The following is an 18,180-nucleotide window of genomic DNA, read 5'->3' on the forward strand; positions in this document are numbered from 1 at the left end:
TGTTTCTATAAAAGTATTCAGTGTATGATGTCAGTTGCGTATTAACCTACTCGACCGTAAACAACAGGTGTCTTATTGTTGTCTGTTTTATGACATATCAATATGACGTAACTTTGTGTCTTGGAATTTTTATGAAAATTTACCCTTAAAAATTACCTTATACTTTGATATGAATGTCATCATAGCCAAAATGTTCAGAAATTTTACAAGGTTAACCAAACCAAATAAAAGAAAATATCATTCTTTCTACAAAAGTCTTATTTATATCAAAATTTCAAGTAGACGGTAATGCTTAAACTAGCTGTACGAAACTAAAAATAATTATAAGGAAGTATGGTGTTTCTTTCTACAGACATGTTCTTTAACAGCAGAAGTGTTTTAGGCAATGAGATTCCGGCAATAATGTATGATCTGCGGGTGTGGGTTTGAAATAATGTAAGATCTGCGGGTGCAGGTCTGAATAATCCCAAGAACGGCAATAAGCCGTGCCTATACAAACCTTCTTTCAATATAGAAAATCAATTATTTACCTATACACACTCAACTTAATCATACTCACATCGCCAAGAAGTACCCAGCCGAACACTTGGGGCGCAAGAAATCCAGGCATGCTGCCAAAAGTGTTGCACATACCGTAAAGAATCCCAGCGAAACGAGGTGCTATGTCGACCGCATTTGCAATACATCCTGGAGCTTCAAATAAATAAACAAATTCTTTCGATGGTAAATTCAATTTGTTAGTTAACTGTTTCTCCTTGAATGTAATTTGTGTTACTTTTCAAAGTTCGTTAAATATGATGTACAGCCTTTTAAGCCAACTGTCAACAACTGACTGGTAAATCCGTTTGATCCAAATGCCAAGCAAAACAGGATGACAGCAGACGTTGCGTCGCATCCCACATATCCGGCAAGCAAAAGAAAAAGCGAGGTCATCACCAGTGCAAAGGTTTGATTGAACTTTCGCATGGTCAACAGCGAAACGCTTGTTTTCCGTTGGATCAGGTCGGTCAGAAAACCGGCCAACATCATACACAGAAACCGTGACACGTCGGGAAAGGCGGAGAGAAATCCACTCTTTGAAACACAAAGTGCTACGGTGAACGTGTGCTAATAAATGTCCAGGGGAAAACTCGAAACAAAATCCAGTATTATGAAGAATCACGTACTGATTTCATTACAGACCATTTTCTGACTTCATGCTACATAATATGACGTTTTTTGTGATATTTTGCTTACCTAATGTTAACGTAACAGTATCTAAAACAACTGAGAAGAAAACTGTTGTAATGGTTGGCTGGTTGAGAACCAAAGGTCCAAATAAGTGTGTAAAGCAAGGTGTATTTAATTGAATTTAGCAAATGTAAATTTACAGTTTGAACCATTCACTTTGCAAAAGGGGACATTTAAAACGAAAATTGTCGAGAGTGACATATATTAGTGCTAAGATATAGTTTAATTTTAGTCTTACCTCAGAAACGCTAAAGTTCAAAATGGTCGCCATATAAGTCGGTAACATCGCCGATATTGTTGTAAATTCCCAAGAGGTTGAGAACAAAGCGATGGTTATTGCCAACGTCGGAACCGATGTAAACATTGATTTCCACAGCTTTACAAGTGGTATGGATTCCTACAACGTTTCTTAATTACTTTTTGACACAGTTTAAACAATTACACATATATGTCGATTGTGTCTATAATTTGAAACATTTCATTAGGTTTTTGTTTTAACTGCTCCTGCTAAAGACTATTTTTTAATATTTTACATCCCTTTCATTTTCCAGTTTTTATTCCGATAGGAGCGCATTTCATAATGTTGCAGGTTACCTTATTGTTTGGAATTGTAGTTTGCAGGATGTAGTTCTTCTCCTGCAATGATATCCTTGGATGTTCTTGTGGAGTTTCAAAAATTAATAACATCCACATAACATTCCAAATTAAACTGCCAGCTCCTAAAAACATTGCTTTTAAGTCTCGTCTAACACTTTGTTGACGAGTTACAATCACCCAAGCCAACAATCTTATTTATAGAAATTGCATGGTTTTCGCTATTGGCAACTATAACCGGAAAGACAATGTACAAATTGTGTCAATTCATAAATTGTTCATGGGTTTCAATTGGCGAGACATTTTAGTACTGTAGCGGAAAATCTTACACATTCACGGAGCACCAGTGTTAGGGCTACAATATTTTCAGCAACCAAAAAAGGACATTTTTTTGCCGGCAAGTAAAACGAAATAGAATTTTTACGTTTGAGTATGATGATGATTTTCATTTCCTTGGTAGTTGCAGGCAAAAGTTACAAAAACAAAGCAAAGCGAAAGTTACAAAACAGACACAAAAACTACAAATCAAATTTATATTTCAGATTCAGCCCATGAACACTTTGCGGTTCCCTTACATTTTGCCAACAAGGTAAGATCATTTTTACCGAGATCGTGAAATTATTTACACAAAATATCATTGAAATTATATAAAACCATCAAGATGCTCGAAACTCATCCGATTAACAGGCTGTGTTTTCTTTTTAATCAGCATGTTTCATGGCTACAGTATTTTTTTGGAAATACATACAACGTCTTGCCAAAAAGTCTTGTTAAAAATATAAGCAACTAACTCATAATGCGAAAAAAAAGGACAATTGGGTATTTTTAGCGTCCTCGGAGGACCACTCAATTTTCTTGAGAAAAGAGGGCAAATCCTCCTAAAAGAGGACATATGGTGGGTCTAACCAGTGTTCCGCTGAACTCCGGTTGAAAATCACTGCGCTCGTAGAGGTGTTGCGTTTTACAGTCAAAATTTTCTTAAAGCAATTTTGAACTCTGGGACAAATTTTAAATAAATATTAGTTTAGACCAGTGGTTCTCAACCTTTTATGCTTCGTGGCCCCCTTTGAAAGGCTCTCGACCCTGGTGGCCCCCTGCTTATAAAAATACCAAGTATTGTGTTTGAAGTGTTTTGTTTTGTTTTACTTCTTTACGTTAATAACAAATACAGCCATGTCCTCGACGCAGTAGGCAGCCTTCCACGACGCAACGGTAAAGAAGCGTTGATCTAGTTCAAAGACAGCATCCAAAAGTCAAATAACCAAATGAACAAAGATTATTCGCGCGAAGCGCGAAAATTGTTCGAACTTAGGTAGTTAAAATAGTCAAAAAGTATTTGAAATGGACTCGTGTCTAGTTTGTCAAAGAGGCGACGGGCCGAATAATTTTCATTGGCGGCCCGCGGGCCGTACGTTGCCAACCCCTGGATTAGGCCAAGGGTATCGCCAAGTAATAATTGGCCGCCCAAAAAAAAACGCTGACGCCGAAATGCATGGCTACGTATAAAGCAGCACAGCAGTAATTGTTTCGCCACAGCGACAGGTCTCTAACCAAACTTGTCACTTGCGAACGACTTATTAGGCGTAACTTTCCGCGATAAAACGAATAAAAATGATTCAATATTCTACTTTAAACATCCATACTTACTAGTCAAAGCAGATGTGCCAGAAAAATGTGTTACAAACCGTCATAATAAAAACACAAAATCAAGTCAACTGGTAAATTTTGAAAATGGTGACACTTTGGTTTTCGCAATATCTAGCTGGAGAGTTATGCCCGTGGCGCCCCAATGACCGCTCCGTGGCCCCCCAGGGGTCCGAGGGCCACGGTTGAGAAACCCTGGTTTAGACTTTAAGATACAAAGAAAGCGGTAACTTGTTTAATCGCTTGTTTTTTATTTTAACTTTAGCGTTTGCAGTCACGTTAATCTTGCAAAGCAATTGCAACTCACCTGACAAATAAAACACAGCCTCCCATCCAAAATTTTCGGCGACCAAGCCCATCAGCATAAAGTTGAAAAAGGATCCAATACTTGCTCCAGATACGGCAAAGGAAATCAAAAAACTACGTTCCATCCTCGGTCCCCAAACACCCCAGGAACCCAACATGGTGGGAATTAGAAATCCCTGTCAAAAGGCTGTACGTTTAGTCCAGTTATAAGACGCAGTGTTTAAGGTTTGTTGAAAGTTTTTAAACCTATATAGCACTCAACATAACAACCTACAAAAATGTCAAGTTAAAACCAACTAATGCGATTTTTGTTTTAATATCTATTTTATTTTCTTAGTTAAAATCATTCTCACGTGAAAGAATCCGACGAATACGCGCGACACTACCAAAAGTGTGATGTGAAAATAGGCCATGAATGGAGTACATATCGTTAGTACAGAGGCAGCAGTGGAAGCAAATCCGATCGTATACTTCATGCCGTATCGCTTCGACAGCAATGCGCCAGGAACACCCGCTACAACGTAGCCGTAATAGTAAGCACCTAAGACCAATCCTTGCTCGGCTGAATTCCAGTTGAAAACTCCGTTCTGAAAACAATCCTTTTTATATAAGTTTTCTGAGGTTGGCAAATCGTTAATAAAAGAAAAGAAGAAATAATTTATTCTATTTATAAATCTTCCATTTTATTCAGTATTATAAAAAAAGTCGAATGTCTGAATCCATGCTAAATCCCTAAACTGTTGATTTTGCTTTCTTTACTGCTACATTTTTAGTTAACAATGTTTTATTTTGTTTATCGTTATCAAACATTATTAGGTTCGCGATCTCTTGGTTCATTCTTTTTGGCGTTTTAAAAATATTTTGTGACGGCATGATTTGACGTACCGTTAAATTATGACGTAACTTGTGACGTCATCTCGAAAAATATATCATGAAATATCACTATTAAATCATGACGAAGTATTGTTAGAATCTAATTTTAACCACGTTGCAATATAGATTACTTACGGATTCTGCTTGTTGTGCTGTGCTGTCTGCTCTCTCAGGGCAAGTGTTCCTGGTTTCATTTGCTGTTAAATTGACGTTTTCCGAAGTAGAGTTCACCATGGCGACGATCGCAATACTGACGTTGTTTCTAAGAAAGATGATGCAAATCGCGCCAAAAAATTGCATCATGAGCAAAGAGTGCCGAGCCTTTATGTAACATCCCGGAGTGGGTTCCTGTACAATACATAAAACTGAAGTCAAGTTGTTTAAAAACGTTGATAATTAAGTGAAGTGAAGTCATCGCCACACTTTCTGCGTCACGAAAAGTTGAACCGATTGCCTACCTTAACACTCAACTGATGAGCCTCTTAACAGCATAGGAAAAGACATGTTTTTTTCTAATTATGTTTCGGTTTATATACAAGTAGCCCAACCATCCTTGCAAATTTGTATAACTTGACTAGCAAATAACTTTATAACAATATAAAAATTACCTCAGTTCAACCCAAGTCATTTGTTCAAAATTTTGTAAAAAATAGTGCATTTAAGTCAAGCCAATATGTAAGTTATTACGACTGTAGGTATTAGATAGCAAAAATGCACTTAAGGGGGTTGACTATAGGCCATGGCTCCTTGACAAGTATTTTTGTCTATTTTTAACTATACGTAAATTCAAACATGTTTCGGGCCGCACAAGTCTGGACTGCGTTTCTATAGTATGTCTTGACCTATTTTGGAAATTTATTTAGCCCATCACATAATCGAAAATAAAAATTTTGTCAACTTAGACGAACGATTAAGGCGTTTTTTCGTTTGCGTAAATCAATATATTTTTTGTACTATAGCTTGTTAAGACTAAACAACCATATCAAACCAAAAACTTTAACAAATGAACGAACTCTGCAGTGTTGTAAATATAACTTCTTTATGACGTAACATTTAGATTAACTTTATGACGTCAAGTTTAGATGCTACTTTGTGACGTCACGTATTGACGTAAGTTTGTGACGTCACTTTATGTTATTACTTTGTGACGTCATCCATAAAAATAGCTTTCATGCCCTCCAAACAAAAATCCTAGATCCGCGCCTACTTGGTATATAACAAAAATCTTCCGAAAGCCAACCAAGTGTAAATAGTTTCAAAAGGAATCATGTGTAATTTTGTTCTCAAGTAAAATATTTCAGCCGAGATTATATGAAAAATTTATTTATGTACCATATAAAAACATGCATACTTTTATCTTACCTCTTTTATTATCTTAACTTCGTTCATGTTGGAATCTTTTTGTCTAACTTGTTCAGTCATGATTTTCTGGAGGAGAAATCTATTGCAAAGTTTAAGCAACAACCATAGGAACTTTTGCAATTTCTAAAATCCTTTGGAATAGTTCTGAGTCATAAGACATACTTTTATTGAAAACAAATTTGCTATTCTTATTAGTCTCATGTTTTTCAATAGCTTGCACGTTTCTGCAAACAAAGAAAAACAGTTTCCAAAAGCCTTAAATGAAAAAAAAGCGATGAAAACACTAATTTCTCTAATTAGAATTGTTAGCTAATTGTAAGATATGATATTTTTAGTACAGCAGTTGAGTAATCTTTTATAATAAGGCAAATCTATAAGTTTGCCCCCAGTCAATTCCTTTACAGCTGTATTTGCCTTGACATGGAATGTATAGGCCTACAACATCGAAAACTGAAAATAAGGTACCTATATTTGCTGCGTCACCGGATTAGTTGCATATTCTAGGTATATATCCTCGACTGCTGTTATCTTCTTTTATTTGAGTTGCAGAAACTTACCACGATGTACATGCTTTTCAAATATTGACCAACCTAGCTGGTTGCAACATTAGATGAATGCGAAGCTCACGGTTAATTAGCTCCAACCTTGTCGAAGGCGTTCGCCTAGTAATAACGGTAAATTGCACCATCGAGGTCACACCAAGCTATATTTCACTAAAATCTAATTTTTGCCCTTTTTAAAGTACGTAAATGCAAAAAAATGTACTTTACGTGCATTCTTTTTGCGAAATGTATTCCAAATTTTCCTCTTTTTACATCTAATGAAATAACTGACTTTGATTATGACAGAACAGACTAAAGAATACTTTAATTTATTTCAGGTCAAAGACGCCTTTCTGCAAGACGATGAGATATAGATTTCTAGCGTTTAATTTCCATATTTTACTTGTAACGTTTACCACTGTTTGAGCGAAACTATGTTTAAACCAAATAAAAGTTTTGCTTTTTCTATGAAAATGTATTTTATTGCGGTTTGTGCGAATGCATAAGTCTTTTAAATTTGATCATAACATCGAGAGCATAACGGCCCCGATTGCATTCCAGTGCTATCCGGCAAAGATTTCTGTCGCGAAATTGTTTACCTAAAACTATGCCATGGAGTTAATGGTTATGGTACATGATCATACCCATGCATAATATCGAGCAAACCAATTAAACTAAATATGCTAATGTTTTGGTTCACGGTAAAGGTATTTAGCAGTGTTGATTGACTTAAAATAAAACAATGAGTATTTATGTTGCAAGTTCCTGTATTTAATGGTTATAAAAGTATAAGAGTTGCCAGAAGTTTAATTATGACGTTGGTCTTAATACAATATGGCGGTGGTACACTACCCTTTTTTAGCCCTTTTTAACCTTTAACCGCTATTCAAACAAAACCCGATTTCTGACACACAAATTTTTCCGGCTTTTAACTAATATTTCCGGCTTTTAACTTCAATATTTCCCCTAGGTAGGAATCCACAGAAATCTGAGGTAAATACCATAGTACTATTAGTTTATAACTTTTGATTTTTAGGTTTTCCTTATCATTCTTAAGTTATAACTATCTGTAAAATAAATAAAAAAGAGTTTAAAAAAACTAACAATAAAAAAGTTACATTACGTGGCTCACTTCTCTCGGGACTTTGATATGACGCAGCAAACAGTTTAAAAAAATTGTTGGGCCTGAATAGCCAACAAATTTTTTCACGTAAGACGTTTTTCATTTTTAGGCCTTTTAGTTTGATTAAGAATAATTTCATTGTGTTACGAATTTACAAATCACGACTATACACCATGGTGATAATACAATGTTTCAAGACACAACATATGATATTACTGAAAATCTAACAGCTTTCAGACTTGACATGTTTTGCTTTTTCAGATTCTATCTTGAAATAGAGAAAAGAATTTATCCACTTTTAAAGGCAAGCCAATTGTACAGCCATATAACTTATGTTTTGTAAAGTAGGACGGTGTACATCTTAAAGTTACAACAGGTAAAATTATATGAAATGAAATTTAAATCAAAAATCATCACAAAACCAGGAATAAATTCATATTCGTTTAAAAGAGCCTGAAAAACGCGCTAAAATTTGTGCAAGATAGTACTTTTGTTTGCCTGGAGTTGATATCTTGTTCCAGTAGATCACAGTCTATCTTTAACAAACCAATAAAATGCTGTGATCACAAATTTGTAGACTCGTCTTTTTCAAATGCAGGGTTGGCTTTCACTAAAATAGTCAATGCAATTCGTGTTACTTAAATAAAATATTCTACTGGTAAAATCAAAGCGTACATCTTATCAACGTATTTTACTCGTGCTTTTAAGACTGATTCGAACACTAATTGCCATTTTGATTCAAGAAGAAAATATATATTTATTCTTCTCAAACGTATTTTCGGTATGCATATAAAACGCAGTGCAAGGTAAAATGTTAACCCTAGGGCCAAAATAATGGATTAAATAGAAAAAATATGTATATGAAAAACAAAACATGATAATCATGTGACAATGAAAATGTGCTGAATCTAATTGTTAAGTTTAGTAAATATAACGAGACAAACGATAAAGCTCATTTGTTGTTATCGTCGCAAGGCAGTCAAATAGCGTCCATATGAATACAAACCTTCCTGAATTTTATTGTGGCAGTTTTTACTTTCCATTGCCCATGGCTGGACTTCGCCAGATGCAAACATGAGGTAGAATAGCATCCCAACAACCGATATACCGGCGCTTATCCAAAACACGATTAACCATCCAGCGATAGAGTTCTAAAGTATACAGCACGATTACCATTTGTTGATAGCCTTAATTGTTTCATTTTAATAAGAAAAAAAAGCTAAAATGTATAGATAAGATGTAATAAGAATATCAAAGCCCATACAGAAGTATAGGTATCATTTTGAACGTTTCGAATAACTCTATGTTCAGTTTCAACATAGTGAGAATTAAGGCACTGATTATAAGTGTATATATACTTCTGGGCCGACGTCAGAAAGAAGAAAACAAGGTGAGATACACTATTTGATACCTATGGGCTTTATATTCTTATTACGTCTTACTACAACCTCCAGGCAGTATGCTTTATAGATAAGATGTTTTGAAAAGTTGAAGATCTTTTGAACAAACGTAATTTATCAGTCCAGAGTAAGAGTAAAGATGTATAATTTTTTTAAAAATGACATATTGATTAATTAATTATCAAAGCTTCTTTGTTTTGCAACAACTCGTTTTGATTTGATTAAACAAGGGCAAAAGGAAATGTGGTTTCAAATTAAATAGTTCCATGATATAACCTATAAGTAAATGTTAAAATTTCGAAAATGTTTTTTCTATGCAATAAAAATTGTTTAACAAGCAACTACCCACATCTTCCAAAAGTACCCAGCCAAAGACTTGTGGTGACAGAAATCCTGGAATATTGGCAAAAGTGTTGCAGATTCCAAACAGGATTGCAGCAAAAAGAGGGGCTATGTCGACCACATTAGCAACGCATCCTGGTACTAAAGAAATGAACTTTTGTTAAAAACTTTTTTTGGATGCTAATTTTAAATGCTATACTAAACAATATTTTTGATCGTATTTTAAAAGGCTATAGGCACGAGAAAGTAACCTGTTTGAAATGTTGCAAAAAAAGTTTAAAATTGTTTACCAGAAGTCAAATGTATGTAAAGGTTATAGAAATATGTCTTCCCAATGGATAGAACGTTATGTTCTATGTCTATTTTACTTTATCTAGAAAACGTTTATCAAAACTAAAATGTACCAGCTCATCTGGCCTTGGCAAAAGCCACCATAATGGATTTTCAAATAACCGCCAGGGTTATTCTATACTGCAATTCACCAGAATCAAGTTTGTAATTAAAATGCGTAGAACAAGCATTTATAAACCCGGTGTAACGTCTTATTCCGTAACATATATTATTTAGGGTTCCTCTCCGGGAATTTTTCGTTTTTTTTTCTTAATTCCGGTTATTCGACAACATAGCAAAACCTAAAAAAAAATTGTCGTTTATGACTAATATAAGGAAAAAAATATCACCAACCCTGTTAAAGTCATTGCCTGAGTTGCTTTATTTGCGCTTACCAGCGGAAAAACTTAATTAAATTTATTCAACCAAAAAATGCGCTATTTAAAAAACAAAACAAATACGGACTTAATACGAGAACGTCTTGTAAGATTGCAAAAGCAAGACTACAGAACATAAATGAGCTTAATTAAATCTTTGAAGCTAAAATAAAATAATTCAAAACGTCATAATGACGTAATTTTAGGTATAAATTTTTCGTCGCGAATCCCGGGATTCCCGGGAATTTCCATTTTACAACCCCGTTTACCGGGAGTGAAAAATCCGGGAAAAAGAAGAACCCTAATAACATTATGCATTTGGCGTTATAGACAAGTATTCTGTCCTGTATAGCTGGTGCTGTTTTAAAAGCATCATCTAAAATTTAGATGCAATTGTTATTACAAATACAAACACTCCTAGAAAGGTTCAATAATAGCCAGCATTCAAATTGAACCATATATATGTAGTGTAAATATATGTTTCCAGGAAGACAATTTGCTGCTCAACCTAAATGTAGTTTTTCTAATTGAAGCGTATCAAACTATTGTTCCGTTCGAATGATTTCGTAAACAATGTTAAAAACCTTAGGGATGTTCAGCCCGCATTGCTGCCCACCTGGTGTTTACGTGCGGCCCATCACTTATTCTCACCTTCAGTAGCCTTTATTTAAAACAATTGTTTCGACTTTCATCAAAATGTGAAAAACGAGCAGCATTGGATGTAGGCCTGATCTTATATTTTTTCTGAGACTACCATCAAGTCTATTGTCGCATTTCAATATTCATCGAACGCTTGTGCAGTGTGCACCCATCATTGTTAAACAAGTTGTGTGTTTTTGCGGACCATTGTTTTTCTAAACGTGTGTTTTTGCGGAGCGTTTAGGACAGAGGCGTGCAACATACGGCCCGCGGGCCACAGCACGGCCCGCGCTACCTTTTTGCGTGGCCCTCACAGAATCCGTCAAGCAGCCCATTCATTTTTAATACTTTTCTTTTTTTTAATAAGTTATTTTTGTAACGGAATCGTTGGTATTTTTCAGTTTGTATTACGTCACACTGACGGAACCTCCATTATTGCGTCATAGTGTGCATTGTAGTAAAACTGCCTTGTTCTGCTGGTAATGATTTAGTGACATGATCTTACTTACTTTATGGGTGCAGTGTTTTGAATATATATTAATATTTCACGTTTATTTAATAAAAACTGTAAATGTTGTTCGATTGTCTGGCCCGCACCACCATCATAACTATACAGTATAGCCCGTTGCGATAAACAGTTGCACGCCCCTGGTTTAGGAAATATATCAGCCCAAAAATGTTGTACCATGACATGATATGGCATTTAAACTCAATTTTATCGCGCTTCGCGCGACAAGGCCGAGATTTACTTGCATGTTTGCGCACGAGTTTACTCTCGAAAAGCGGTTGTTTAAAAATTAAGTTGTTTTATGACGTAACTTATGACGCCATCATATTAATTTAATATGTTTTGCGCCCATCAAGATTTTTAAAGTGGCAATGCGGCCCATTCTGCTAAAAGGTTGGTCATCCCTGCCTTAAACAATAAGCAACTATACAATTAAACAAACATCAAATTCCACTGTTACGTGAGATGCCACCTTGTGTTGCATGCATGGCCTAGTAAATTGACATGTATTGACCATGGGGTGAATTTTGAAAATCGAAAATGGCGGCTCTTCCCAGGTCTGATGAGCTAGAACTTGTTTGGTTGATATCTATACCTTAAGTGACACTAATTAGTTGAGAAACACTTGTTTCTCATTTTTCCCAGTTTTGCTTTTTTTTCATTATCATACATGCTATAGATAGATCTTTTTGATATCCAAAACAATGCGTAATTGGAATGGGATTTTCAATTGACGACTTGTTACCAATTTATGTTGCTTGACTTGCTAATGGGTGGTTTATACGACAATAACCGCACATATTTTTATTTTGTTCGAGTTTCGTGCGTGCAGCCGTATAGAATATAATAACTAAATAAATAAGTGTACTTTACAAATATTTGCACGTTACATTTTCAAAAGTTTCTTTATTATGTTTTAAATTAAGGTAATGCAGTCGTCAGACCTATCTGGGTAAGGTTTGCACTTCCCTGTCTAAACGACGGGTTGATAAAATGCGGATACTGACTGGAGAATGCGTTGAATCCACTTGCCAAGCAAAACAAGATGACGGCGGACGTTGCATCGCATCCCACATATCCGGCAAGCAAAAGGAACACCGAGGTTAGCAACAAGGAAAAGGTCTGATTGAACTTTCTTATGGTCAAAAGCGAAATCCTTGTTTTCCGCTGAATAAAGTCGGTCAGAAATCCACCCAACATCATCAGCAGAAACCTCACAACGTCGGGAATTGAAGAAAGAAACCCGCTCTTTAAAAAATAAATCTGTGCTGTACTATGTAAACTTGTTGTCATAACGTAAACTTATCAAAACAAAAACAAAATTATTTTAAGTATATTTAAATTCAGAAACAGTTTCTACTTGTTGCCCAGGCCCATGTCTATAAATATTTATCTCGAACGTTACATTGCATATTATAGTTTTAATGAAAAGGTAATGAAAAAACAATAAGGTAAATGAAAAAACAATACAGTTTAGTAGGTACAAAATTTCGCAAATACTTGAAAAAGTGGACAAGGGAAATTGCGTGTTAGAACAATCTAAGGTAACCTGTCAACCAACTCTGTTCCTACCAATCTTGATCAGTTTACCCAAAGCATATCTCCAATTACTCTTACCTCTGAAACATTAAAACGTAAAATGGTCACCATATAAGTGGGTAGCATAGCCGCTAATGTTGTAAGTTGCCAAGAGGATGCGAACAAAGCAACAGTTATCGCCCATATGGGAAGTGAAGTAAACAATGATTTCCACGGCGTTTCGAGCGGGGTAAATTCCTAAAAAGTGTTTGAGTTAGTGATGTTGTCCCAGACGATAAACCTAAATAAAACCAAAAAATCTTAATTTGGTCAACCTCAGCGGTGTGCCTCTTTGTATAAAGGTTAAACAAAACCGCGCATCCGAGTTACATACGGGCCAAGCTTGCTTTTCATATTGTCTTAAATATTATCTAAGGCACTGATCTAATTGTTGTGTTTGTCAATCTTTCTTATGTGAAAAGATTGACAAATACAACATGTGCGATAAAACATTGCTGTTGTCGTGATTTACGACTACCGTTCGTATACGTCACAATGCGACAAAATTGGCGTGATGTTTACTTGCGTTAAAGCAGGGAATTATACATTAAATGTTGCAAGGAAAACAAAAACACGTGTGTTTTTTGTGCAACTGAGCAACCATGGTTAAAACGAAACTGATGGTTAACACTTATGGATATCGGCTGAAAAGCGTCGACGTATATTAGCGGGGACATTATTTTGTTCGGGACTTATCAACATTCTAGTGGTGACTAGGACTGAAATACCATTTTTGAATGGAATCGTGTACATGCGCCAAATAAAACCCTGATTTACGACAATCGATAACACTATAGAGGAAAATTATGCACGTATCTTTAATGTAAAAAAAAAAGATCAAGTAGATCGGCATTAAGACATTTTCGATACGAACAATTTTCCATTGTACGTCTTAAGCGTGCAATACGTTTTTCTTTAAAAAATTCGTTAGTTCGTCAAAAAACATTAAACTGTAAATTTAGTTACTTGTACATGCTTATGGTGAAAATTCCTGCCGAATTTCGAGGTAATCTGTCAAAAAATGTAAACATTTTGCCGAATTGTGTAATATTATAGTTATCTGTGTTATGCGTAATACACCAAAGAAAAGCATAGCACAAAAAGTGTCTATAACTCTACATAAAAAATGGGTCAAAAAGTTTATTTAATTTGCTTTGGAATTGGATATTCTTCTAGGTGTCGAACCATAAAGTACATCAGAATGTGGCGAGTACACTTTAGGAAAAAAATGTGCGTACACTGTGACGTGAACAGGTTTTCACACGCTGCTCAAAAACGTGCCACGCCTCCTGTGGGCCGTGACTCGTGAGGATAGAAGTTCTCAAGCTGGTCGCATATATGTTACCTTACTGTTTTGTGTTGTAGTTTGCAAGATGTAGTTCTTCTCCTGCAATGATATCCTTGGATGTTCTTCTGGCGTTTCGAAAACCAACAACATCCACATTACAACCCAAACTAAAGAGCCACTTCCTGCAGAATAATGCAAACCAAGTTAACGGAAAATTATCGCACTTTCCACGAATGTTTTAGTACATTTTTTTTTGGCATTTTGGTCTCAAATTTTCTTTAGGGAAATCTGTGAGAACATTTGTGATACTTGACGTTTTTCATCTTTGAACAACTTTAATCAATTTTATTTTAAATTATTTAGGAAAACAACTTATTTTACCGCTTATTTTCATTCTAACTTGCAATTTAAGATATTCAGTCGAGTTACGTTTGCTGAACAACACGACAACTAACCTGATAAGTAAAATACAGTTTCCCACCCAAAATATTCGGCAACCACGCCCATCAGCAGAAAGTTAAGAAAGGCTCCCGCGCTTGAACCAGATGTGGAAAACGAAATTAGAAAACTGCGCTCATTTCTGGGGCCCCAAACAGCCCAGGAACCCATTATGGTAGGAACGTAAAATCCCTGTTGAAGACGTAATAAGAATATCAAAGCCCATACAGAAGTAGGTATCATTTTGAACGTTTCGAGTAACTCTTTATTCATTTTCAACATAAAGAGAAGTCGCTGATGGTAAGTGTATATATAGTGCTAAGGCAGACATCAGAAAGAAGTCTTTGATTGAGGAAAACGTCGTCTTTTGATTAAGGAAACCGTAGAAATAACACGGCACAACCCGGAAATTAACGCAGACCAAGCTTCTATACCACTCTATCTTTTCAACATCTGATCACGTGGATGGCCTTATCTGCTATCGGCGACCTACCTTCTAATCGCCGCACACCCGGTTTAGATTATGTATCTATCCACGTTTCCTTCTTTCTGATGTCTGCCTTAGCACTATATATACACTTACCATCAGCGACTTCTCTCTATGTTGAAAATGAATAAAGAGTTATTCGAAACGTTCAAAATGATACCTACTTCTGTATGGGCTTTGATATTCTTATTACGTCTTACTACAACCTCCAACCATTATGCTCCCTGTTGAAGAGTTTTGTAGTATAAGTTTGGCGAATCTCTTACAAAAACTCAGTGTTGTAAACAAGTCATTTTGAAATTACTTCAGTCCCAATCAAGTCATTTTTAAAAGAAGTTAAGTCTAAGTAAAGTCTTTTTGAATTAATATCAAGTAAACTACTACTCAAGTCATAATTAGGTTGTCATAAAAAATATACAGTGAACTATTCAAATTGGTAAACTCTTCAATTATGAGCAATGGGCTAACTCAACTGAATACTAACATAAAATTTAACAAATAGCAAGCAAATTGTTTTATGTCCAAATTTTAAGGTAAATAACCCAATTTTATGAAAAAATGCATAATGAACACACTGCAAGTCATTTGTCCCAATACTTAAGTCAAATAAAGTTATTTGTCCAAAAGATTTAAATCAAGTCAAGTAATTTTACCCAAGAGCTTAAAGTCAAGTCAAGTCATTTAAAAAAGTGACTTAAGTGGGCTTAATTAAAAGTCAATGACTTAAATCATTACAACCCTGCAAAAACTTTAAAAAAAGCGCGGTTGGCAGCTTTTCTACGTGTACCAAATAACTTCATTAAAATTTTTCTCACGTGAAATAATCCCACAAGCACTCGAGACACCACAAAAAGTTCGAGGCTGAGGTAGGCCATAAGTGGAGTACATATCGTCAGTACAGAGGCAGCAATGGAGGAAAGACCAATCGTGTATTTCATGCCGTATCGCTTTGCCACCAGTGCGCCAGGGAAATTGGCAACAACATAGCCGTAAAAGTAGGCACCCAAGACCAGGCCTTGTTCTGCCGAGTTCCATTTGAAGACTCCGTTCTGAAAGCAGTGAAAATAAGCATCAATAAAACAATACATTTGAAAAACCACGCTATGTTAACTAGGCTATTTTAACAGGAAATAACATTAAATTATATCGAGGAGTTATATAACGGTAAATTATATTACTGTATTAGAAACATTTATGTTCTGTAACCAAGAATAAAGCACTATATATACCTATTGCTGTTAGCGTGTTCACCAGCTTTTAATATAACATATAATCAGGTCCGGATTGTTTGTGGGGGCATGACTTTTTAGTAACGTCACAAAGTTACGTCATGCCGTGATGTCACAAAGTTACGTAAAACATGACGTTGCAAGTTACGTAAAACATGACGTTACAAGTTACATAAAGCATGACGTTACAAAGTTACAGCTTAACACGACGTCGTCATAAAAAGTAATTGAAAAAACACGAAACAGTTCGTATTTTGTTAAAGTTTTAGGTTGGAGACGTGTTATTCTAAATAATAGTTCTACTACAAAATTGTTTTTGATTCGCGCTAAGCGAAAAAACGCTATTTTATGATTTTTGATGGTGCGATGAAACGCATGACGCCTTTGGGCTAAAACGATTTAACAAAATAGGTTTAGACATCCTAGAATCATAATATAGATTCGCGAGGAGCGCAAATCTATTTTACATTTACGTAGTTAAAATAGACAAAAAATCCTTTGGGGGATCGGGGCTTGGCCATGGGTCCCTGGTTGAGACATTAAATTCTAAGTTTTATCTGTTGAATAATTTCAATAGAACTGATCATTTTCAAGAGTTTAGCAGAGTTTTTAGGCAAGTTTTTATATCCACGAGTTTAGCAAATACATTCCTCACAGATTCTGCTTGGTGTGCTGTGCTTTCCGCTCTATCAGGGCAAGTGTTCCTGGATTCATTTGCTGTCAAATTATTGTCGTCGGAAGTAGAGTTCACCATGGCAACAATTGCAATACTGACGTTGTTTCTCAAAAATATGAGACATATCGAGCCGAAAAATTGCATCACAACCAACGAGTGTCGCGCCTTTATGTAACATCCTGGTGTGGATTCCTGGACAATATAAAATAAAAGTCATTTGTAAATTACATACACCAATTTTGGAATGACTTCCTAAAATGACTTATCTTCAATATCGTTTCTGTTTTGAAACGATTTGAATTGGCTTAAGTTATTTCGACAAATGACTTTACATGGCCTTAAATCCTTAAATCACTTTTTTAGGCACATTCGTCTTAATTGATTTAAGTGGTACTTTTTTTCTTAAATATTTTCCTAATTTTTTAAACCTAAAAAATGTCTTGCTATTTGTTTGGTTATTGTTGCTTGTTACGCAAAATGTTGCTTGTTATGGAACAAATTCACTGATTTTATTAGTTTAGCTTTGTTTTTGAAACGTGTTTTTGATGTTGTTTTTGAACATCGTAACAAACAGTTTCAACGACCTGATCACGTGTGAATTGTTCAAATAATAACCATATGAAAACCGTTACGAAAAAATAGCTTGAAAGGGATTTAATGAGAATCTATAGACGTCACAAATATTATTGCAAAACCTTACCTCTTTATTGTTTATTTGGTTCATGTTGGGATCTTTTCGTCTAGCATCTTCAGACATTGAACATGTTTTTTTAATTTTCTATAAACGCCTAATTTCGTATATTAGCTACGATTTTTTTTCTCCTAAACCAAAGGTTACACTATTTTTTTAAAAATAACTGTATAACTATAATGATAAGCGTTTTCGGGCCGCATATAACTGTAAAGTTTAGACATGGCGGACAGGATATAAAATTTTGTATTGCCCTACTTTGATTTGGATGAAAAGTTAGTTATTTAACTATGTTCTATTGTAGACGTGAATAAATTGTTAATCGCCATTCGCATGCGTTTCTTTGACATGTGTTGTATAGATCTTTATAATCGCAGCAGTGGTGTAAGTCGGAACGGCGTTTATGTAAAGGAGTTTTCGCAGGTGCGCCGTACCTGTAAACAGTGTTTTTCAAGGTGTTTTTGGGGAGCGAAAAACTACTTAGCGGTCACCCAAACCATACCGTAAAAACAACCTGCCTGTA

The 18,180-nt window shown here is 35.4% G+C and overlaps 1 protein-coding gene across 1 annotated transcript; it reads right to left on the reverse strand.

Annotated features, from left to right (window-relative positions):
- Positions 1 to 12,191: 12,191 nt before the first annotated feature.
- On the reverse strand, positions 12,192 to 17,723 carry LOC146140787 (sialin-like). The gene is made up of 6 exons (XM_083392705.1): positions 17,667 to 17,723; positions 17,009 to 17,158; positions 15,877 to 16,110; positions 14,592 to 14,766; positions 14,194 to 14,318; positions 12,192 to 12,518 (listed from the first exon to the last, which is right to left on the reverse strand). The coding sequence occupies exons 1-6, from the start codon at positions 17,721 to 17,723 to the stop codon at positions 12,192 to 12,194; spliced, it is 1,068 nt and encodes a 355-aa protein (XP_083248831.1).
- Positions 17,724 to 18,180: the final 457 nt, after the last annotated feature.

This window comes from Ascidiella aspersa, chromosome 6 (genome assembly GCF_963924565.1).
Source record: "Ascidiella aspersa chromosome 6, kaAscAspe10.2, whole genome shotgun sequence".
Taxonomy (NCBI): Eukaryota; Metazoa; Chordata; class Ascidiacea; order Phlebobranchia; family Ascidiidae; genus Ascidiella; species Ascidiella aspersa.

Coding starts and splice junctions, on each gene's coding strand:
- LOC146140787 (XM_083392705.1), bottom strand. CDS start 17,723: ATGTCTGAAGATGCTAGACGAAAAGATCCCAACATGAACCAAATAAAC. Junction 16,111..17,008: donor CCGACGACAATAATTTGACA/GCAAATGAATCC, acceptor CACTGCTTTCAG/AACGGAGTCTTCAAATGGAA. Junction 12,519..14,193: donor CTACAACACAAAACAGTAAG/GTAACATATATG, acceptor TATTTTTTAAAG/AGCGGGTTTCTTTCTTCAAT.